General features: G+C 38.5%; 3 protein-coding genes and 2 pseudogenes across 9 annotated transcripts in view; 4 read left to right on the forward strand and 1 right to left on the reverse strand.

The window, feature by feature from the left end:
- The window catches only part of LOC145492550 (uncharacterized), a 14943-nt pseudogene extending 7060 nt beyond the window's left edge, over window positions 1-7883 (forward strand). Inside the window, exons 2-9 of the transcript XR_014050018.1 lie at window positions 2708-2917; window positions 3433-3667; window positions 3903-4011; window positions 4319-4422; window positions 4796-4911; window positions 5333-5406; window positions 6451-6725; window positions 6810-7883. The product of XR_014050018.1 is annotated as an uncharacterized LOC145492550 (transcript). The remainder of the gene's footprint in view (window positions 1-2707; window positions 2918-3432; window positions 3668-3902; window positions 4012-4318; window positions 4423-4795; window positions 4912-5332; window positions 5407-6450; window positions 6726-6809) is intronic.
- LOC145492241 (uncharacterized) overlaps window positions 1-23264 on the forward strand; it is a 629788-nt gene that overhangs the window by 141342 nt on the left and 465182 nt on the right. The window lies entirely within an intron of this gene.
- LOC145492382 (uncharacterized) lies at window positions 8796-12207 on the forward strand. Its single transcript, XM_081471830.1, has 7 exons — window positions 8796-8957; window positions 9256-9422; window positions 9687-9779; window positions 10423-10639; window positions 11072-11155; window positions 11361-11666; window positions 11978-12207. Exons 2-7 carry the CDS (start codon window positions 9270-9272, stop codon window positions 12205-12207), a joined length of 1083 nt encoding a protein of 360 aa, XP_081327956.1. The 5' UTR covers window positions 8796-8957; window positions 9256-9269.
- Window positions 13098-16230, forward strand: LOC145492453 (uncharacterized). The gene is made up of 8 exons (XM_081471903.1): window positions 13098-13177; window positions 13579-13695; window positions 13989-14078; window positions 14415-14492; window positions 14730-14828; window positions 14955-15054; window positions 15323-15397; window positions 15924-16230. Coding segments are annotated over exons 1-8 (687 nt in total). The 5' UTR covers window positions 13098-13175; the 3' UTR covers window positions 16050-16230.
- On the reverse strand, window positions 19771-21308 carry LOC145492359 (tyrosine-protein kinase CSK-like; annotated as a pseudogene).

Consider the following 23264-nt stretch of genomic DNA (forward strand, 5'->3'; position numbering starts at 1 on the left):
ATATTCACAACAGCCACCTGTCCACAACGGGGACGGCCACTTAAACGTGTTACAACTGCCAATTGAGAATAACTTCTCGACAACCACCAGTTAATCAACGACTGATGAACAGTGTATACACCCCCTCCCCTCAAATAATTTTAAAAACATCCACTAAAATTGACGACGTAAATTACAAGGTGTGGTGTAGAAGGTAGAATTCGTTAGGACGAGGACTAAGTTCGTTAGGACAAGTACTAAGGAGACAGGGCGTAAATGACTGACTACTTCACAGCATTGGGATAGGTACCAGCAGGAAGAAGGGCGAGAGGGAGAACCGAGACCACTTGGGGAAAGCCTGCGTAGAAACAAAGTAACAAGGCTGGGTGCGCAAAAAGGACAGTGTTGGATTGAGACCATGGCAGCCTTATGTGCCTACTGACGTGATGAGAGCAGATGATGACGATAAAGTGAGAAAAAAATTAAGATAGTCCTGAGGATGGAGTTGTGGTGATAGTAAGGAAAGAAGATCCTCCAAGATCCTCAACTGGGAGCTCGTCTGCAAAGTCCTCATATCCAATCCCTCAAGCACCAGAGCACCAGAGTCAACTGGCAGACATCAAACTAGTTTGTCCATGTCAGAAACCTTAGAAACTAAATTTGAAACAGAACTTGGTGGAAAAAATCCTGCCAAATGAAAATGCAAAGGAATTTGCTATACAAAATATTGGAAATAATGGACATCAAAATACTTGTGGAACATCCCTCACTGAATACTATCATGTTACTGCCCACCTTAGGTTTTGCTCTGCTGAGACATTATGTCTATGAATTGCTAAAATTGCATCAGGTTTCTATTTAGAATAAACAGTTTGAAAGCTAAGCTTAAGCGGCTTTGTTTATATAACCTTGGTTTCTTTTCACATTTTTTTAAAATTAATTCATTACATCAAACTTAACAGTACAAAGTTACTCCAAATTTACTTTACCTAATTTCAGTATTCATGAGAAAATGCCTTGGTCAACGCCCAGCTTAGCACATAGGGACAAGGGCATTTGATCACAAAAAGGAGACTGAACCAGAAAACAAATTAAATATTAAATATAATAGAGTGGTTTTCAATTGAGTGGCAAAAGTAATCAGGCAATAACTTTGGCTTTGGTTTTGCAATATTTTAGATTGGCTAATTAGTGTCACTGGTAAGTAACTGTTTGGTTTTGGTTTTACAACACTCAATCGAAAACTGCTGTAAACAAATTAAATAACAAATAAAATATACAGTCAAATCTGAACAAAATTAATAAGGTCACTCTGATGAAACAGACCCATCAGTGGAAGAAAGTATTCAACATCCTTACAATTAGAGCTAATTAGAGCAATATTTGGGGTAGGTTTCCCCTTATGGCTGAACAAATTCCCTCAACCACCCCCTCCCCCTCTGAACATCCCTGGACCTGCCTTTATAAATTATCTATGAAAAGGTGTCTTTATCATAGAGGTGTCCACAGCAATGAGTTTGCCTATATTTACCAAGGGTAGGTCCCCCCTTATGGCTAAAAAAATTCCCTCACCCATCCTCCCTGAACATCTCTGGACCTGCCTTTATAAATTATCTATGAAAAGGAGGTGTCTTTATCATAGAGGTGTCCACAGCAATGAGTTTGCCTATATTTACCAAGGGTAGGTCCCCCCTTATGGCTGAAAAAATTCCCTCACCCATCCTCCCTGAACATCTCTGGACGTGCCTCTGTAAATTATCCATAAAAGGAAGGCATCTTTATTATGCAGGTGTCCAAAAGAATGATTTCATGAACAGAAAGGTGTATCTGGTGTTACAACCCTGTGAAAAGTTAAGCTGATTTTCAATGATTTTGATAACTCTCCAACAAGACAGCATCATAAATGACAAAAAATTACTGATCTGGTAAATTAAAAGCCCTACAAAAACTTGGCTAGCTACTTTATAAAAGATCTCCATCTTGATTTAATATTATTTGTTTGCATTTATTTTGTTATGATGTTCTTTGAAGTGATCAGTAATTCCTAAGGATTGAGCAAGGCTTTACACTTTGATGAAAAATTAATCATCAACTTTAATGAAGTTGGTGTTCTACCCTCTGCAGAGAAAATGCCATAAATTTTTAATCAAGCGGGGTTTAAACTAGAATTGTGTTGGAAATTCTGTTTGCATTTTGTAGCGTTTAATTCTTGATGAAGTGTATTATTCTATAAAAACCTCCAAACACCACATGCGATCGAATATTATTCATTTAATTACTTGGGGTAAATAATAGCTCAAAATTCTACTACGTTTGTACTCACAATGTAAGCTTAATTAAACTAAAATAATACATCTGGTAACATTTGCAAGAATCATCTGCAAATAAGTTTAATATTTAGTGTTGTTTGATAATTCGTGGAAAATAATCTGCTTCAATAATCCTTATCGCGTAATGCATAGAGAAAATCTGCGCTTAAAACGTAAAAACGCCAAAATGGAAACGCGATGCAAACCTGTTATAATTCTTTGTTTATAGATTAACCGTTGCCAGGCTTTTAAAAACTGAAGAGGAAAACATACCGCTCCAATACAACTCATTCTGTTCACTTTCGCACTTCGCGATTATCGTCCGCCATTTTGAATTTTAAGTACCCCATTGTTTCCGATTGTTTGATCGAGCCAATCAGGAGAAACCTTGTAAGAGCTGCGTACTATCCGACGCTAAGGCTATCGTCAATGAAATTGTCGAGGAGGTGGCTGTAAAAAGGGGAGTGAAGAGGACCGTAGAGGAACTAGTTGGCGACGACACTTTATTGAAATACGTCGAGAGTTTGCGGGTGCCTGACTGGAAGCTTGTCCTTTTCCAGGCGATGGCGAGAGTGTCGGCAAAAACCTGGCAATCCGTCATAAACATCACAGGGCTTGGTAGGACGGGGGTAAGAAGTTTAGTTAAGTTATCGCAGAATTAGAATTAAATAAGCTTAAAGGTTTATTGTTTAAGGCTTATTTGTTTTCATAACCGGGCTTTTTGCCAGCATACAGGAGGTGGTGTGCATTTACTAATATGCATAAACTGTTTGATTAGTGGGCGTTGAAGATGGGCTATGATAATACCACATCCAAAATAATGAATACCGGTTAATTGCATTATTTTGAGGAATCCAGACTTTATACTCAGTAGATTACCTTTCAATACTGCTCTTTTTTGAGCATGATATGTGAGCTCTGTGTGCAATCTTATGCTTACTTTATTTTCATTTTTTTTTTTTTTGTTATGTGATGCTGAAGTAGTTGTCAAGATACCTCAGCCTCTGCGCTATTGTAGGCAATACTGGTTCTTCTGAATTGGTACAAACATGTTACTGTAATTATCTTTAATGGCAGGCCTGACAGCTGCAGGTTGTCTTTTTCAGCTCTTACAGTCTGTAACTGCATTTTTTTTTTTTCATAGAAATCCTCTCACACACTTCTTCTCCTTAACCTGAACCAGATCAAGGCAGCCAAAAAAGTGATTTTTGGTGTTTCCAAAGCATATATTGGAGTAAAGAAAGTGACTCCTCCTCTACAAGGTTTTTCTGTTGATTTGTATTCAGTTGTGGAACTGATTGTGAGGGAACAAAGGCTGCACAAAGTGTCGTCGCCATCCTTATAACTGCTGTTGAAGCTTGATGGAAGACCATTTTGGGGTAATGAAATTATATGCTGCCCATGAATTTTTTTTATTAATTTTGTATATTATCTGAAAAGGGGAATTTGCTAATTCAGATTTAATGATCCTGGGTTGTTTGTTTTAAATTTCAAATCACCATCACTATGACTGTGGAATTTCATTGCTCTCACAAATAATTGGTGGTAATTTGTTGAAATGAGGTTGGTGATAGGTGGTTTCTCCCTTGACTGATTGCAAACATTTTGTTGCAGGTAGAGCTCAGGTTTTGGTGGGTGTAGTTCCTCGAGTGGGGCCAGTATACAGTCAGCAAAGTGCCAAATCAGTGTATTCACTGTCGATTGCCAACTGTAAAGAAAACAGGTTGGTGAATTACAACTTGCTTCACTACACTATACACTTCACTATTCTTAACTACATTTCTGACTTCATCTGGCTTATTGCCTTTACTTGCATTGCTTGGAAAACAGAATGACAGAATTTTATATGATCAGCTCAGCAACAGCACGATTTACTAGATCATGTATCTTCACTGAGATCTAAGTATATAGATATAAATTATTCCTGAACTATTCTGTCATAAAGGCACTAAACCGAACAAGGAGTTACCTATGCTTACACTAAACTTTCAGAAATAACATTGTTTTCTTTTATTATTATTTGTTGACAGAGACAACCTCAAGATTCTCCTTAAGGATATCAATCATCAAAAGAAGATATTACAGGAAGAAGGAATCGTTATTGATGGCAGACATTACACTGTTGAATTTCTTGGTAATTGGACTTGACTTTTGCATTCAAATGTTTTCTTTTACAATGAATGCCCATGCTGTTTTTATAGCAGTGGGTATCTTCAGGCTTTTACCCAATTGGCAGTCTGACTAAATCTAGTTCTATAGAAGCAATATGATTGTGAATGTTTGTAAATCAAAGATCATGGTTCACCTTTTCAAACAGTGTAAAGTAAAACTGGCATATATCATTAACCATATAGTGCCTTTGTAAGATACAATAATATTATTAGAGATATGACCAATGTTAAATTTCCTGAAAGTTCAGTTAGAATGGTAACCTGCCTTATGCTTTTTCTTACCTTGCCTTCTTATCACAACATTGCTGTTTCTATTCCTTCTGTTATCCAACTTAGTTATATTGGACTACAAGACCTTGACACTTCTTTTGGTTAAAAAGAATGATGATGGATTTATGCTAGGTGGTAGAGGCGCAAGTGTTGAGTTCTGTTTCATCTGCAATGCGATCAGGGTAAGTACTCATAATATTATGTAAAGTAACTGCAACTTGTGCCCTTAAAGAGAAATTACATACGCATAGACTCTAAAATTTTGGTGTTAACTTGAGAAGGTGCTGTGGCAGTTCAAAATGTTAGACTTATTTAGACTAAATTTTAGATGACTTGATCTCTGACCGGTTTATTTGGTCACATAGGGGAAAGTTAGAAAGTGTTCAAGAGGTGGTGGCTGTAATTCAATCAACACTTTTTTATGCTGCACTTATTTTAAGGGCCATGCTGTTTTGAAACTTTCAAACTTACTTTAATTGAGCATGCTCAAAGGAAGATAATCAGAATCATGATGGACACCAATTCAAATACCTTGTCTTTGTTGATAATTAACTAAGACATGGAATGGTTTATTTTATTTTAATTTAATTAATTTTTTTTAAGGGTTGCAAATGTCATGATGTGGCTCCAGATGAAACATGTCTAGAGTGCCTCAGGAGCAAATGCAATATAGGAAGGTATGTATGAACACAGGGCTCGACCTTGGCGGTGGTCAACTGGCCAAATACCACTGGATTTTCAGTTTTGGCTTGTGAAATTCCCTTAGTTACTAGCCATACTGACTACCAAAATTATGGAGGCTAATTGGGATGTTTGTCAACTACAAAAGACAAATTCATGCCATCTGGCAGGGTGCAAAAAAATGGAAATTATGCACAATTTTTCAGGGGTGAAAAGCCTTTTGAATGTACCAAACATCAGTGAAGCAAAAAGCACTTCAATATCATACCCACAATTTACGTTCTCTAATAGAATGCACATGATTTGGCCAACTTTGATATGTGCTTGATCTTTTTTAAAGTATTTTTTGACAGGCTTTCCTTCATTTACACAGTTTTTCCAAGCATTTTAGCTCAATTCATGTGCAGAGTTTGTTGTCGGGGAACATTCACACCTTAGTAATCAGGCATTTTTCGCAGAACTAGTTTCCAGACTCTTACCTAAAGTAGATTGGAATGCCTAGAGGTTCAGAATTCGTCACAAAAGAATCGGCATGTTTTCTTAACTGCTTTAGGAAAAAACTTTTTCATGGCTAGTAGAAAGAGCTCTTTGGCTAGTGTGAGAACTATCATTTTACTAGCCAGAAGCCCACTGGTAACAAGAGATAAGGTCAAACCCTAGAACATAATTATGATGAGAGGACATGTTATTTTCAAAAGTAATCATAGAAGATTTTCCTACCTTTCCACAACAATAATTAATTATAGCATGTTGAAATGACTGAAAATTAAACAAATTGAAATTAAGTGAATGGTAAGGTTTGTTTTTCAAAATGTGACCAATGAAAAGAAACCAAGATGTTTCTTAAGGAAGAAAGAAAGTTGTTAACAAGAATGTCTTGATACTGTCAGGAATGTTAGCCATAGTTGGGATGTCTTAAAAGTAAAGAAAACATTTCAGGCTATATTATGACAGAATTCGATGTTTCAGCAAATGCATCAGCTTGTCTCTGTTTCAATGTCTGTGATTTTCATCCCATTTGGTCTTCCCTTTCCTCGTAGATCAACTGGCATGCGAGATGACCTTGTTTTTCTACTGGATGAAAAACTCACCAACATTCAGCTTTGTGCTCTTCACATGGAGATGCGCAACACTGAACAGTTACTGGCATCAATTGGTTTACTTCCATACAAGGTGGATTCCTTACCAGAGGCCAATGCTGCCCTAAAAAACTATGGCCCAGAGTCATTTCATGGGGACCGTATCTCAGTGAAAGAGAACACTGATCAGCAGTCTGCCATTTCAAAGCAGAATGTCCATGTCAGCTCTATGTCAGGTAAACATTTTCCTAAAATGCTATAATTATGTTGAGTTAAATCTCACTTGAGCTGATGTCATGCCATTTGTTCTTCTGGTTCAGGTCCAACTGAATTTGAGATCCTCCAACACCTTGAAGAAATCGTGGAACTTGCTCTTCCACTGGACAAGTTCAAGAAGCCTTACAAAGGTGTCAACACTGCGAAGAATTTGATCTTGAACAGAGTCACATTTTGCCAAACCCGTGCTGATGTTAGTGAGAAGCCACTGTTATTCATACTAGTGGAAACTGATTTAACCTATAATGGTCAAGTTTACTTTCAATGTTGATATTCTTTACTAGAAATTTATTACAGCGTCCAGACGATCTGTCGGAGTGCGCTCTAGGAATAAAGAACATTTGTAAGTAGAACTTTACATACAACAATCTCCTATGTACATGTAATTTCCCATCACAACAAATTCCTACACACAGTGGCTTGCACTTAATTGAGGTAAGTGCAACACTCTCTTGTGAGCTCTTGATAAACAAAGCAGTACGACTGCAGTGTAATCCAGTGTTTTCTTTTTGTAGAGTAAACAAACATAGGCTGTACTTTAGGTGGCACACCCATGAGTGCAGTGTAACCCAGTGTTTTCTTTATGTTGAGTAAACAAACATAGGCTGTACTTTAGGTGGTACACCCATGAGTGCAGTGTAACCCAGTGTTTTCTTTATGTAGAGTAAACAAACATAGGCTGTACTTTAGGTGGCACACCCATGAGTGCAGTGTAACCCAGTGTTTTCTTTATGTAGAGTAAACAAACATATGCTGTACTTTAGGTGGCACACCCATGAGTGCAGTGTAACCCAGTGTTTTCTTTATGTAGAGTAAACAAACATAGGCTGTACTTTAGGTGGCACACCCATGAGTGCAGTGTAACCCAGTGTTTTCTTTATGTAGAGTAAACAAACATAGGCTGTACTTTAGGTGGTACACCCATGAGTGCAGTGTAACCCAGTGTTTTCTTTATGTAGAGTAAACAAACATAGGCTGTACTTTAGGTGGCACACCCATGAGTGCAGTGTAACCCAGTGTTTTCTTTATGTAGAGTAAACAAACATAGGCTGTACTTTAGGTGGTACACCCATGAGTGCAGTGTAACCCAGTGTTTTCTTTATGTAGAGTAAACAAACATAGGCTGTGCTTTAGGTGGCACACCCATGAGTGCAGTGTAACCCAGTGTTTTCTTTATGTAGAGTAAACAAACAAAGGCTGTTCTTTAGGTGGTACACCCATGAGTGCAGTGTAACCCAGTGTTTTCTTTATGTAGAGTAAACAAACATAGGCTGTACTTTAGGTGGCACACCCATGAGTGCAGTGTAACCCAGTGTTTTCTTTATGTAGAGTAAACAAACATAGGCTGTACTTTAGGTGGCACACCCATGAGTGCAGTGTAACCCAGTGTTTTCTTTATGTAGAGTGAACAAACATAGGCTGTACTTTAGGTGGCACACCCATGAGTGCAGTGTAACCCAGTGTTTTCTTTATGTAGAGTAAGCAAACATAGGCTGTACTTTAGGTGGCACACCCATGAGTGCAGTGTAACCCAGTGTTTTCTTTATGTAGAGTAAACAAACATAGGCTGTACTTTAGGTGGTACACCCATGAGTGCAGTGTAACCCAGTGTTTTCTTTATGTAGAGTAAACAAACATAGGCTGTACTTTAGGTGGTACACCCATGAGTGCAGTGTAACCCAGTGTTTTCTTTATGTAGAGTAAACAAACATAGGCTGTACTTTAGGTGGCACACCCATGAGTGCAGTGTAACCCAGTGTTTTCTTTATGTAGAGTAAACAAACATAGGCTGTACTTTAGGTGGCACACCCATGAGTGCAGTGTAACCCAGTGTTTTCTTTATGTAGAGTAAACAAACATAGGCTGTGCTTTAGGTGGCACACCCATGAGTGCAGTGTAACCCAGTGTTTTCTTTATGTAGAGTAAACAAACATAGGCTGTACTTTAGGTGGCACACCCATGAGTGCAGTGTAGCCCGCTGTTTTCTTGTAGTAGACACTGAGATATTTTCTTTCATTAAATATACTAAGATTGTGTCAGAGTAAAGATTTTGTTGATGTGTGGTAGTGTACTGCTCTGTAACTTACTATATGATTTTCAAAATTATTAGTACTTTGTGGAAGCTCTAAGCAAGGGGACCTTCATTTGAGATTTTGGCACTCACACTGAGGAAGTAGACTTGAAAGTCTCAAGTATGTTAGAAGAGCTAGAGTATAAAGAGTGAACTTCCCTTTGTTTGCTATGTTGAAATGAAAATAAACTTGTTAATAAAAAAAACTACTGGTTCCAAAAGTTCCAAAAAATATTTTAATAAAAATGTAGCAGTTGAAAAGTCACCAGAGTACTTTATATAACAAAACTACTTTGTTTTTAAATGCCTGAACATTTAAGTTACCAGAGGAAAAAAAATTCTTGATATAGATATTTCACATAGGAACCTCTCCTAACAATTTTTCTCATTTCTCATTTTTGTTCCTTGCTGTTTTACAGATGTTAAAGCTGACATGGAATCTCGTCTAGTTGAGTGGCAGAGGGAGTTGGAGGAACTCTCTGTTTATTTCAAGAAGCTGTGCAAGTCACGCAATAAGTCTCTACCCAAAGAAGAGGATGCACTTGCAACTTATGTTGCTAACAAACAACTGGAACTGGTGAAGAGGGTAAATCTACTATTAGAAAATCAATTGTAGTTGCTGCAAGGAGACTAAAAGTGCCACCGTGTTTGTTTAGTTGATATTTAAAACATTATAGCATATGCTCTGACTAGCTTGCAAATATACATATAACTTACAACCAAACACTAAGACTACTATATAGTAGAGGTGTTGCTGTTCATCATGTTGAAAAGCCTTTTGTTTGATACAGAGCTAACTTCATTTGCTCAATGGTGTATTGTAACATATGCTATTAAAATTTTATTACAGGTCTGCAGAGAATGGAGGGAAATTGCCTTGATAACAAGGGAAAAAGTGTTTAAAGAGACAGAGCAAGGAGAGATTGACCTGTTTGATGTCAAGGTATGTTTTTTGTATTGCCCTAGTCTTCCATTTTCGCCAGTTACATACTTGTTCAGATAATGAACAGTCTAGCTATTTCCAGTGTTCTTGATTGGAAATTAGCAATCAGGAGTACATAGTGAAACATGTATACTATAATCTATTTTTTCTGAATTAAGTGATGTTTATTTCAGTATGATTATGTTCAGTTTTAGATCACCCTGGGATTATGTCACAATGTTGTGAGAACTAAATAGTGGTACTGTTGTTGTTACCACATTTCAACATCTCTGTGAACCCTAAGCTATAAGCTGCACTTAATTTCATTGAAGGATTTTTTGTTTCAAATACACCAACTCAAAGTTGATTTTACTGCTGGGAATTTGGCAATCGCTCTCTTGTCTACAATGGTAAAAAACATTTTGCAAAACACTGAAATGCAAGAGTCACATGAAATCATTGCAACTCTTCTTCCACAAGAAAATCTGTGCTATTTATACCACCAGGACAACATGTAGATGTTGCACATTTCTATATGCCCAATCGTTTGTAATAAGCCCCCCCTCCCCCAAATCTTTTGAGGTAGTTGGTACATATATTAAGTGAAATTAAGTGTTGACATTTCATGTACACTTATTTAATCTGGTTCTTTTTTGTTATGTAGTGCAAAGAATGGGGTTTTTTGTTACGAGAACTATTTGGTAGCAGCCTTGGAACAGGTGATTATGGACATCTGTTAATTGATCATGCTCCAATGCTCATGAGACGCTTTCTGTCCATGACAGAATTTAGTCAGCAAGGCTTTGAGGCATCCCATAAGGACCAACGCCAGCTTTGGCTCAAAGCCTCAAGTCATGATCGCCATGGAGAAGCATCCTCAAGTGAGTTGACCTTCCATTAAACAGTATATTCCCAGTCAGAAAACTGTTCATTGACACGGCCAACCTAGTTACTGTTTTTGTCTTGAATGCATTACATGTTAAATCCATTCCCCTTTATTCTTTTTTTCTTTTTGGCCAAATACCTGTTTTATTATTTTCCTTCTCCATTTTATTTCTATACTCCTTGGGTTATTTTATCCCTAGTGAAATGTCTCTTCATATTTGGCATGGTATCTGCCTCTCATACATGTATCTGTTAATTTTACAAGTGTGTCCATGTAATGTGCTATGCCTATGCCAATACATCTCAATGAAGCACATGAGAATCAATAATTATAAAGTGTATTACTTTTGTTTTCCTTTGCTTATATTCTCTTTTTCCTTTTAGTTTACATATTAACAAGTTTCCTGTTATGATCTGTGACATTGCAGTTGAACAAATGCTAGTGAATTTTTATACAGAGAGAATGTTGTTCATGCGTCTCTGTCTCCGAGAAGCATTAAAATCAATTGAAGGTACATGTAACTCATTAGATTGAAACAAAATTACTGGTTAGTGTTCATGTATAGAACTGTGATGGACTTTCCTTTGATGAATTTTTCTTCTGCCATGTGTATACATGCCTGTACCTAAACAGGTAAATGTTTTATAATCTCTTTACACGCAACTCATGTCGGCAAATAGAATTAACATTAACTAAATTTTAAATTCAAATTTCAGCAAATACTCAAAGCCAGAAGGACAGATTCACCTTCCAGTTTGCTGGTTGTGGCTGGAAATCAAAGGATGTTTGCTGGGGTCTCAAGGACATCCACTGGATCAAGGTCATGGACCATCTCATGACACTGATGTTCGGGCAGGACTTTTTCGAGTACACCTTTGATGAAAAGAAGACATGCCATGTGCAGGATGATTTCCAGCCAAAATTTAAATACAACAGAGAAGAGTGGCTCTGTGAATATGCCGACATGGCAACTGTCCCTGACAATGTGATCTCAGTTGAGAAAGGTCCATGTCTTGAAAAAGGTAACTGGTGTTGTTGAAGTATTAAGTGTGCCTTTACCTTTGAAATAATGTTGAGTTGGTAGAGATTATAACTCCTAAAATAATAAATTAGTTGAACAGAATGATTGCAGCAGCACCTTCAATATTGATTTCATTTCATATTATCAATATTTTGCAAGTCCCATGCTATGTTAATAATGGGGCTTTAGAATTTTCTGTCACATGCCACTGTATTCCCTCTGAATCTAGATGCCGTTATGTTTTACATTTTGAGTTCACATAAAGCAGCAAGGTATGCACAAAAGTAAAGTAACATTCACTTGATGTTTCAGATGACATAGGTACGCAAACATTGTGTACGTCTTCAGAGGAAGATATGGGTGTTCCTCAAGAGCTGATTTCAACCAGTAATAATATAGTTACAATTTTTGATGAAGAATTGCTAAACGTTGATGTTGATCAGGACAGGTTTGTTTTTTGTTTCCTTTGTCCTGTATTCATCGTCATAATATGGATTTCTAGCAGCTTTATTTCCCAGACAATAACAATACAATGTAATTAGATCAGTCTTTTGAGATTTAAACTTTTCACTCCTGCAAAATCTCCTATTGATTATGCCAGAGAAAGTTTTGATAGAGTGTCCAAAGAACTTGTTATGTGTTTGCTTTAGTTAGAGGGATTTACTGCATCAAGTGATTTGCTTGCAGAACCCACACCAGGAGTGCAGGTCCATATACAGACATATGCCTGTTTGAACAGCTGAAATCTGGTAAAAATATATATTTTTTTATTTCCTGAATGCATTTTTATCATCATTTTAAGCTGACAGATAATTTTTGTGCACTATAAATGGCACAAGGACATTGGTATTGACAGCATTTAACAACAGAGTTTGCTCATCTGAAGGGTAGATGTCTGGCCCTTTGCTTGTAACCCACTTGATGGTGTCATGCACTGTTGTACCCATTTTGTCCATAAACACTGTACCTTACTGGTAAAATTGGAGATGGGTAAAATAAACAACTTAATAGTGCATTTTCCTTCGCATTTATTTACTGTATTTTATAAATATTCCCCCCCCCCCCCCCCTCTCCTCCCCTAGTTTGGAGCACCCTCAGCACTCGAAATTTACTTCTTTTGGGTACACCTTAAAAGTCTCACACTACACCCCTGCACACCATTTTCATGACTAATTCAATAGAGACCAAAACAAATATTGAAACTTTCTCGTGTGTTTGCGCATATTTTTCTGTTTAATTGTATTTGCTCCAAGGTTTGAATGGTTCTTTACATTGTTTACATTGACTGTTATACAGTGGTGAGGAAAATAATTATTACTGTGGTGTTATTCTTATGATACTCCAGAAAATGGATGTCCTAAATTAACTTTGTTATAATACTCCCTACCATTAGGGTTATAGCTGTGTTTCCACCACCACCCGCACTGGGCAAGATAGAGATTTTGGCATAGACCTTGAGACTTTGGAGGATGGAAAGGAAGTGAATGATTCTGTGGTGGACTTGTTTTTGATGTAAGAGTTGCTTGAGGCTCATAGCCAACTTGCCTAAAGCAGTCTGGTGATGGGAGATTTTCATCGATACCTTGTCTTGTTATCATCGATCACTTAACCAACGACAATTTCCAGGAGATTTTAAGTGCAAGAATATTCTTGCTTTCATAAAATCACTGATATCTAAAGATGTTTTGAAAAAACTGGGCATAGATCGAGCAACATGGTCGAGAAGAGGACTCTTGTAGATACATCATCTTGATTTCTAAACTTACACTTTTATAAACTTCAGAGCTTTAGGGTATCATTTCTAGAATCAACCTTTATTCATGACTAAGAAAGACAGCGACTGGCTTACTGATAAGTACTTGAAGATATCAAACTACTTTTATGTATTAATTCAAGAAATCTTTTCTCTTTAGGTATGCTGCCTCTGAACTTGACAAAGAATTGTTCGACAAGTGCCACATATTCAGTTCCTTTTTTTTCTCCAAGCTATCTCAAAGAGTACAGATAAGAGGAATCTCTGTTTTACCATGGTAAATGTGTACCATATCTTCAAGTTTCTTATGAATTTAAGTCCTTTAAAGTTGCTTAAGATTTTTAACTTCTAAGACTGTATTATTTTGATGGAACAAGCTCATCATGTAGTTGGGCTCTGCCAAAATATTTTGTACTTTTATTTATCTATGGTATGTGTCTTTGAGCTGGATAACGTTTCTGGTGGGGACAGAAAGTATATGTTCAAAGATGGTTATAATCTGGAAATTGGGACTTCAATAATGAGAGGAAAAGGTGATTGTTAGTATATCAATTTTTACCCTCTTTACAGTCCCGAGGACCGGCATGTAAGTGCCTCAAGCTTTGTTAGAAATGTGGACCTTTTCCAAAAGATGTTTATCTTCATACCTGTCTGCAGAAGGTACTTACTGTAAATGTTTGCGATTACTTGTAATGGAAGATGCTCAATATTTACTGTTCTTTCCTTAATCCGTTGGTTTGTTACTTTAATCTCAGAAAACCATGTTGATATGTAAGGGTGTGAGTGTGAGTGTAACAATTTTCAACTGACCTTGGGTAGGTATTGACTCTCTTACCTGTACTTCCAAGGTTGCCAAGAATCAGTGCAAATGGCGTTAGATCTGGGCAATGAATCACCACGTTTGAATTGGTGTTTAAAATGATAATATTACAGTTTCTGTCACTATCTCCCCTTCGCCTCTGCCTTTAAATAGACAATTCTCTCTTTTCCTTTCAGTGGGCATTGGTTCTTGGCATTAATATATAACCTCCCCTCTTTGATTGGAAAAGGACAAATGGGAAAATATTTGCAAAGGTGAGTGGCATGTAAAACAGTCTATCTATACCTAAAGTGCTGGTTGAGGACACCCTCTGAAAGCAGACACCAAAATTAACTCCCTGTAAGGGTATATCTTCCGTAATAAATATCTGTTTCATTTGAAGGGGCCCCTTGGCATAGCTGTTAAACTAATTGAGTGTCTGAAAAACTGTTTGCTCCATGCAAAGGCTGCAGTTGCAAGGCGCTGTGATAAGTTCTCTTTGTTACTCATAGAGCTCCAATTGTAATCATTGACTCGATCGTCTATGGTTCAGAGGATGGGTTTCATGGCTGTCCTTCATCAAGAGACTGGGAAGCAGACCTGATCCGAAGGTAATCTTATTGAATTGCAGTGACAGTTCATGTACACGATGTAACATTTTCCATTGCTGTGGTATTACTAAAACCAATTACAGCCGCCTTTTTAATGCTGAACCTATGATTCTGATTTCCTTGCAGTTTCATAAGATGCGAGTGGTTGGCTAGAGGGAAGGGAGCAGAGGGAGTGGGTTCTTCTCCTGACTTCACGCCAGAGTCGATGCCCCTTTTTTACCCTAAGGTAAAAAGTAACTGTTAATTCATTGATCACTGCCCCCATTGCGACCCAAGTATTTTCTCGGGTTCTATGCTGTGCATTGATTAGAGGAAATGGTCATGAACAGATTTAAATGTTATTGTAGACCCACCTTTTTAAAGTGTTGACTACTTTATTGAACTGTAAAGAAATTTTTAGTCGCAAGGTGAGGTGGAAGGGACCGAATGATGATGGTTTCAGGTTGTTTAATTTTCACTTATTGTAACATCCATAAAAATCCTTGGTCCCACAGGTGCCACAGCAGGAAAATGGATACGACTGTGGAGTATTTGTTATGTTGTTCTTTGAGGCATTTTTAAATCGCGAGGTAAGTCCGTGGTAGGCAAGAGCTGCCATAAAGAGTTTTAATGTCTTCTCGCCTTTTTCTTTTATAAATTTATTTTATTATTTTTTTTTGTTGTTGTTTATTTTTGATTTGATTTCAGTTTTGTTTTGTTTTTTTTATTTTTTTCTAGAAACGGTTGATTATGAAAATGAAGTGAAATTAAAATAAAAACTCTTTCCTTAAATGAAATTAATCTCAAAGTAAACAAGTCTTGCTCTTATGGTACCTATAACTTTGAAACTGTTGACTGACTTTTACATCATATATCACTTAAGGATAAACTTGCTAGGCGCTGCTGATTTGCAAAGACAGTGCATTTTCTCCTTACTCGAGGGCATATTTGGTAACCAAGATGGCATTTTGGAAATAAATTTTCTGGTAACCATTCTTTTTTGTTGGGCTCCATACAATTACTATGCTAATCACTTTAGATCCACAAGTTTAACAGTCATACTCCAGACGTGACCAAAAAAATTAACACTTGATTGTTTTTTTTTTTTGCTTTTAGTTCCCTGTGAGAGACCTTCTGTCACATGAAATCTTCCCTTGGTATAATCAAGGTGCAGCTCTGCCCATGCGAGAAAGAATGACAAATCTCATTCTGAGATTAGGAAATAGTCTTGTCTCCGAATAAGCTACATGTAAATAGTTAGGGTATAATCAAGGTGCTGCTCTGCCCATGCGAGAAAGAGTGACAGATCTCATTCTGAGATTGAGCCGAATAGTCTTGTCTCCGAACAAGCTGAATGTAAATAGTTGGGGTGAATCTTTTTTATTATTATTGTAAGCCTGGTAACAGTGTTTTAGAGCTATTTTCACCTAAGGTTTGAAACAAAATGCAATAAACAGTTTTGTTTGTGTAATCGTTCAGTGATTTTATTTTGCTCGTCTTCACTTCTTTGTTTTGAATAAACATTTTGCGAACATGAACGTCAAGCATCGTTCCCTGTTTGAGGATGAATTTACCGAGCGAACACAACAATGTCTCTAATCTGATAAAACCCTACAACTACGTTCTCTTAAGAGAATTACAAAAGAAAAGTCGCAATTTGCAAAAAGTACTTGATCGTTTTAACAGTTGTCCGATTTTTATAAAATATTCGCGACCATAACTACGTAACTTTGATAATAGATAAAAACAATGATTATCAGGGTTCATAGACGGTACTCTCATCAAATATGGTGGTGTGCAGAGAGGCATACGATTCAGTTACAATGGTTAGCCTTCTCACCTACATGTAAATACATGCAAATATTCAAGACGAAATTCAGATGGAGCGAACGCAGCACATTTAACAAAAAACCCTACTCTTAAAACTTGATCATCCTCCAGTAGTAAAATAAAGGTAACTACAATGATGTCTTTGTGACAAAAAATCGAAAAGTAAGTTTTCCGTACTTTGAACACAGCGAGTAAAGACTTGGCCACCATACAAGTTCTACCTCCCGTGTACAGCGTCCTTCACCTTGACCAATTTCTATGACGGAACGGCTCGTCGGTTTTGAGTCCTGCTTCCTGGCTCTTGCCCTTGCGTAGGCCAATGCTGCTTCTGCTGGCATCTCTGACACGTCAAGAACCTCATCGCTGTTTCGGAACAACGCCCGTGGACGAAATTGCAGTATGTCTTGTTCCTCAAGCACCCGCTCAAAAGTTTCCTCATTGAAAATTTTGTATGAGAAGCGCCGCGCCTTTCTTTTAAAAATCGGCTGACGGAGGTGACGAACATCACGCACACTGTCCAGCATAGGGTTTCCTAGGCGATGGAGCATGTGAGCGAAGTACTTCTGCGGTACTTGAAGGCAGTCAATATGGCACCATTTTCCTTTCGAGGAAAGAAAAAGTGTAAGTTCAAGCCGAACAGAAATAACGCATTGCGGGGTAGGCAGTTACCTGGATGATCTGGTACCAGTGATCCATTGATTCGCTCCACCAAGACCCCAAGCCATTTGAAATAATCTTCAAGTTCCTCGTCAGTGAGTGCGGCTGCTTTCGGCTGTTCGCACGGACCATCAGACTCGTCCAAAAATTGCACGAAGTCAATGTTTCGCTCTTGATGCCTCAAAACAAAATGTTTTTTCAATGAAACACTTGTTTTAAACTTCTTTGCGCACAACTGACAGGGAACTGAAAAAGGCATTCTTCTTTTCTCGCACGGTCCAAAAAGTCTTCACTTGGCAGTCCTCGAGGTTCTTCTTAGAAGTGGGTGGCGTGCGAAAGTCGGGAGTTAAAAGCGATAAAATTTCTCACTTCTCCGGAAACAACAAGCAGTTCGCGTTATTTACAAATTAAAACAAAGTGCTTAGTCAATGACGCGCATCTGGGATATTGAACGTCGTAAACAGAAGGTAGGACAGTTGGAGTTCATTTGTGAGAATTACCGTTGATTTTGTCCTCTTCGATGCAGTAGTCTCCTTTTTCTTCCTTGGTCCACTCATTTTCAACGCTCACAGTTCCTTCGTTGACTTTCTTTTCATTCATAGAGTGATCAACACATTCCACACTTTTCCTCATGTATTTCTTTCTTTGTTTCCTCATTTTTGATCTTTGACGCATCTCCTCGATGGAATGTCTCCTAAATTTTGACATCTCATATATCCTGAAGCAAAAAGGTTTAGGGCAAGAATCCACTCTCTCTCACTAAAATTGTGAAACGATTCGTGGTCAATCGGTGCGTTCTCTGATAAACATCGGTTACTTGAATGTGAATGACACTAGACTTCTTCTCACAATTGCCCATGAAAGGCATCTTTTGTTTCGAAGAATAGCCTTTTTTTCCCTTGTCAAATGTGAAATTTTGACAGGTAGGTAATTTCAAGTCGACGTCCGTAGGCGCTGGTGAAAATGTTGTGATTCTTTGCTTTGAGACGTTATTACTTTATTTTCGCAGTTTCGTTCTAATTAACTATGATTGGGTTACTTGTCATCTCTTCATGAGCGGGAGCAACAAAAAAGTCATGATAGGAAAAGAAACCACAGCAGCGGCTCATTATGTTTCTGTGTTTTGTCAATTGATGTTAACAAAACATGTTTATAAAACATAAAGGTTGTTCGCGCGAAAAATCTCCAGTCGATAGTTTTTTTTTTAAATTTTTTTCTGCAGTCAGATAATGAGTTACTTGTGTCAGAAATGAAAAAAAAGCGGGGGTCACCGACTTCGTTCCAGAGATAAAGCGTTTGGAAAACTACCCTGATTTTGAAAAAATGGCCACACGTAATTCAGCATGGGCTACAGGGGTTTATAGTTAAAAATACTGAAGGTGAATCAACAGAGGCAAACGATCTTAGTCATATTTTGTAGAAGTGGATCTGCTGCGTAAATAATTCCAAATGTTACCAACGTTTTCACAAAACTTAAACCGTCGAGAGGCATTTGAAACCATCGCACAGATGAACGAAGAGCTAAAAAGAACGGAATTCGATGCTGCATTTTGTAAAAAATTCAAACTTCTAGTCAATAGATTTTCTTCATTTTTTCGCTAAACGCAGAAAATCGGTAGAGAAAATGATCCATCAAAAGAAAAATAGGGGTCACCGAACGTCCAAGATCGTTGTATCCAGGAAAAGTTTCAGCAATGGCCATCTGCCCATCATTGTTCATTTTATTACTTAGCGCGCGCTCTCGTGCATGACGTGGCGTGTGAATTTGCGTGCGCAGTAAGGATGCACAGAAACAATTGGCGCGAACGTCCTTAACAACAACCAGAAGAAAGTAAAATACAATAAGAGCTGATTGTACGGAGGTTGCCTTATTACCGAGTTAGGATTTCGAGTTGGATTTTCGGGTGCTTGCTTTGTGGTATCATTCCCAGAAGATACTAAGGGAAGAGTCGTGAAACTAGAGAAATTAAATTCCTGGTTTAAATGGATCTTTCGAACAATTTGGCACCTTTTTGCGAAAACTTCATTTATATCGCGTCTGCTCTTGTCGTTCGAAATCCTCCAAAATCCAACTCAAAATCCTAACTCAGACATAAGTCTGTCTCGATTGTGAGAGGTTCAACCGCGACATATTGTATTAAAGCAAGAATTGTGATAGTAATACTTATTATATTGTACTTATCTCTTTCACTTATCCAACTGAAAATTGAATAAAGACTTTTTTACCACTTACATTCATTTCTAAACTTTCTTTGCGGCAGAATCATGGGCAAGGAAGTATTCTATTCATTGGTTATTGAAACAAATTACACACTGGTGGGTCTAGTCATTCTGTGGCACGCACGGTATTTCATTGCTAACGATCTCACGTTCGTAACAAAATTCACTGACAATACAATACTTCAATTTTAGACGAAGTTATTCTGACATGACCATTTAAACTTATAGACGTGTTTAATTATGAATGATGCTACACCTAAAATTTGACTTCGGCAATCTTATTTGAGAAAACATTAAGACTGAGTCTCTCTGAGCGCTTATCTGTAGTTGACGCCTTTACTAATCCTCGGACCCGCTCGTAAAAGCCCACCATACATGATATAGCCTTGAGCATTCGTCCCAATGAATAAATGTCACTGGCAACACTGTAGAGTCGTTCACTTACAACCTCAGGGGCCAAATAGCTTTTCCCTTTGCCGTTCACAACGTTGCCTTTTCTGCGGTACAACAGGGCCGATGAAGCCTTTCCGCTTTTCCCAAAATCAATGAGAACTGGGTTGAATTCCTCAGAGACTGAGGTTCGTTCGAGTACGACATTGTTTGCTTTTATGTCATTGTGAAGATAGCCTTTTGAATGCACGTGGCCTAAAGCACAACATATCTTTTGAAATATAGAAATACAGTTTGCTATGGTAAGTATACTGGCGTTAGCCGCTTGATGGAGAGTTACACTTTCTTCCTTAACACCGTGAAATTGCGTCACGAGGCATAATGGTAAAGTTTTAGTGACAACACCAAAAATCATGGGCAGATTTGGGCGGTCACCCAAAGCAGCAACAATCTTTGCTTCATGGAGTAAATCTCTCCTTGCTCTTTCTTTATCCTCTGCTGTTTCATTGTGAGTCATTTGCTTCACTATCACTTCGATACCTCTATAGCGCCCGAGAAAGCATTTTCCGAAGCTTCCACTACCGACTGGATTTTTAGATAAGTATTCAATGTTTTCCGGCCTAAGTTCTTTGCGCTCAAATTTGCATCCGCTTTTAGCGACTGTGGTTTGTTTTGCAATCGGGCTTTCATAAGGCTTCTGAGTCCTGTGCGCGACAACTGCGTCGGCACCAACCGCCATGTGAACCATCAGTGCACCTCTTGAGGAACAAGCCATGTCCATTTTCTTCTCTCCGCTGCCTGCCTTGGGCGCTGCGAAACGAGGTTTCTTAACATTCCCCGGAGCAAAACATTGGTTCGAGGAAGGCGCCTGTTTTTCCTTATCCTCAGGAATACAGGTCAAAGCGTCAGGGTTAGATGGCACCAAGTCATTTTCTTCCCAGTTGAGTGGTGGTAGTTGCGATCCGGCTGTATTCGTGGAATTTGCCATTTTCTGCTCCTGTTTTCTATTTCACCATTCTTTTCTCTGTCTTGCTCTTTCTTCTGCAGTGTTTTTACGTGATTGGATGACCCGTTCACTTCGCTTTTCTTCATATTCGAACTCCTTCACTAATTCCGCCATTACAAAGCAATTGTAGCTGGTTTATTTTGGCCAGATCGAAACACTAATTACCAGATTTATCTAATTTCACAACATCGTCTCGGATGTATAAAACAAAGGCCTTTTATTGTACAGGAAATTCAATACTCGTTTAAAACAACTTGACGACATGTATAATCCGGTCCTGGCCCTCCGCTCGTTTCTGGTTTCCTTTCGTGAGATGACATTTGCTGACAGAAGACTGTCGGGCAAAACACCTCGCTAGGATCATGCGAGACGACGCCCGCAGCGCCTTGACTAATCCATAACAATTCCTTGTACTAAAAGTATAACGAATTGTATGGAGCTCTCCGGGATACTTACAGTACAAACCGTGCGTGTCTTCTCATGGGAGTATGGCCGACATCTTGCGCGACTCCGTCGTCGTCGTCGTCGTCGCCGTCGTGCGTACGCGCCCACGAGCAATACCGCTAGCCATGATACCATGAAAAAATCAATTCATGGGTTTCCTTTTCTTCCCTATATGGGTATGGGGCTCCGCTTGGCGGCCCTTCGGGCCGCCGGAGCTCGGCTATTAAAATACCTTTGATCGACACATGTCAATAATATTGGACTAGCCCCGCCAATCACGAGCCCCGTTCGCTGGCGAACGGAGGTTTTCAAAATCCAGGGGTTTGTCTGCAAGCGTTTCCTTCCTTCCCCTCTCCCACCGCCCTCTTTCTTTTTTTTGGCTCTCGCCCCATTTTCCGCGCAGACAAAACACCGAAAATCCCGTTCCTCGGTCTTTCTTTGCTTCCAAACCCCACGGAAATTCTTGCTACGCAGGCTACAGTTGGAATGGCCCGCGGATAGCTATGGTAGTCTAGGCGGCAAAGTCTATCAATAGTTACAAATGATTACATTTTATTATTATTATTATTACTTTTATTACTATTATTATTACTATGATATATAGAGAAAACTAGAAAGTTAGAAAAAAAGTGAATAAATGAAAAGTAAAAGTGGGAAAAGAATGTGATTTAATAGATAATATTTACTTTTTTGGTAAGTTTGATTGTTGGTTTTTTGTTTGTTTGTTTGTTTGTTTGTTTGTTTGTCTCTACTACTGGTACTGACATTTTCATTTAGAAATGATCTTTCGAACCTCAATGTTCTGTTTGTTTTCCTTGAGTTGGGAAAGGGAAGTCCGCAAGTCCTTTTCCAAACAACTTAGTAGCTCTTGACCCGATATTTTGGTCTTCGAGGTTGCCAGGAACACAACAGCATGGCAGTCGAAAGTTTCTCCTTTCGATTGGATGAAAAAAAAACAAAAAAAAAACACGAAGTACGACGAAGAACCCGGCCAAAACACAACAGTCCGTTCTAAATGCAAAGCCCAAAAGTTTCCTTCCAAAACTGGGGATGAAAGATGTCCCGTTACAATTTTTAAAGAGTTTCTGTCGCGTCGTCTCCCGAAATACGCACACCGGTCCACGTTATCTGTCTTGTATGCCAAATCCGTCCTCGCAAGTTTGGTACAAACGACAATGAGTCGATAAGAGTGAACAAGCTCAACAACATGATGAAGTCGGTAATTGAAGGAAGGACCCTCGAAGATTCATGAAAAACCTTTCCAAACTACAGTGCCAGGAAAACGGTAGCCGGAGAAGTTGAAAAGAGCAGTCCACCGAAACAAGAAGCCACTGGATGACTATGATGAAGGACATGAAGATACGCAGCGACAGCTTTATCACACTATCAGCCAAACTAGGCAACAATTGCCGTGGAGGTTGAAAATCTCAGCAAAATTCCAGCTGAGATCACGGCGTTAAGCTGAACGCCAACCCTAAAAACTTGTTTGTTTTAAAGTGAAAAGTCAGTTGCCATCCCACCACGAAAAACACGAGCAGATACACGAAAGAGACCCGTGGTTAAGGTGGGCTGGGTCTTTACACGATTGACACAAGATGCGGTACAACTGGGCAAGCTAATAAGTCACGATATATTAACCTTGCAAACGTACTTTACGTTTAATTCGGCATACTGAATGTAAATGTATAAAATTAATAAATATGTAGTTTGTTTATCCACGGAGCACCAAGGAGTTCACAGGAACTCGTTCAGAAATGCCCGTGTATTCCAGGATCGAATTGGAATTTGGAAATGTTGGGTTTTGAAGAGAGGGGAAAACCGGAGTACCCGGAGAAAAACCTCTCGGAGCAGAGTAGAGAACCAACAACAAACTCAACCCACATATGACGCCGGGTCCGGAAATCGAACCC

This window comes from Orbicella franksi, chromosome 7, assembly GCF_964199315.1.
Source record: "Orbicella franksi chromosome 7, jaOrbFran1.1, whole genome shotgun sequence".
NCBI classification, from domain to species: Eukaryota; Metazoa; Cnidaria; class Anthozoa; order Scleractinia; family Merulinidae; genus Orbicella; species Orbicella franksi.

Coding starts and splice junctions, on each gene's coding strand:
- LOC145492382 (XM_081471830.1), top strand. CDS start 9,270: ATGGAATCTCGTCTAGTTGAGTGGCAGAGGGAGTTGGAGGAACTCTCT. Junction 9,780..10,422: donor TTGACCTGTTTGATGTCAAG/GTATGTTTTTTG, acceptor TTTGTTATGTAG/TGCAAAGAATGGGGTTTTTT. Junction 11,156..11,360: donor AGCATTAAAATCAATTGAAG/GTACATGTAACT, acceptor TTCAAATTTCAG/CAAATACTCAAAGCCAGAAG.
- LOC145492453 (XM_081471903.1), top strand. Junction 14,829..14,954: donor GAAGCAGACCTGATCCGAAG/GTAATCTTATTG, acceptor ATTTCCTTGCAG/TTTCATAAGATGCGAGTGGT. Junction 15,398..15,923: donor AGGCATTTTTAAATCGCGAG/GTAAGTCCGTGG, acceptor TTTTGCTTTTAG/TTCCCTGTGAGAGACCTTCT.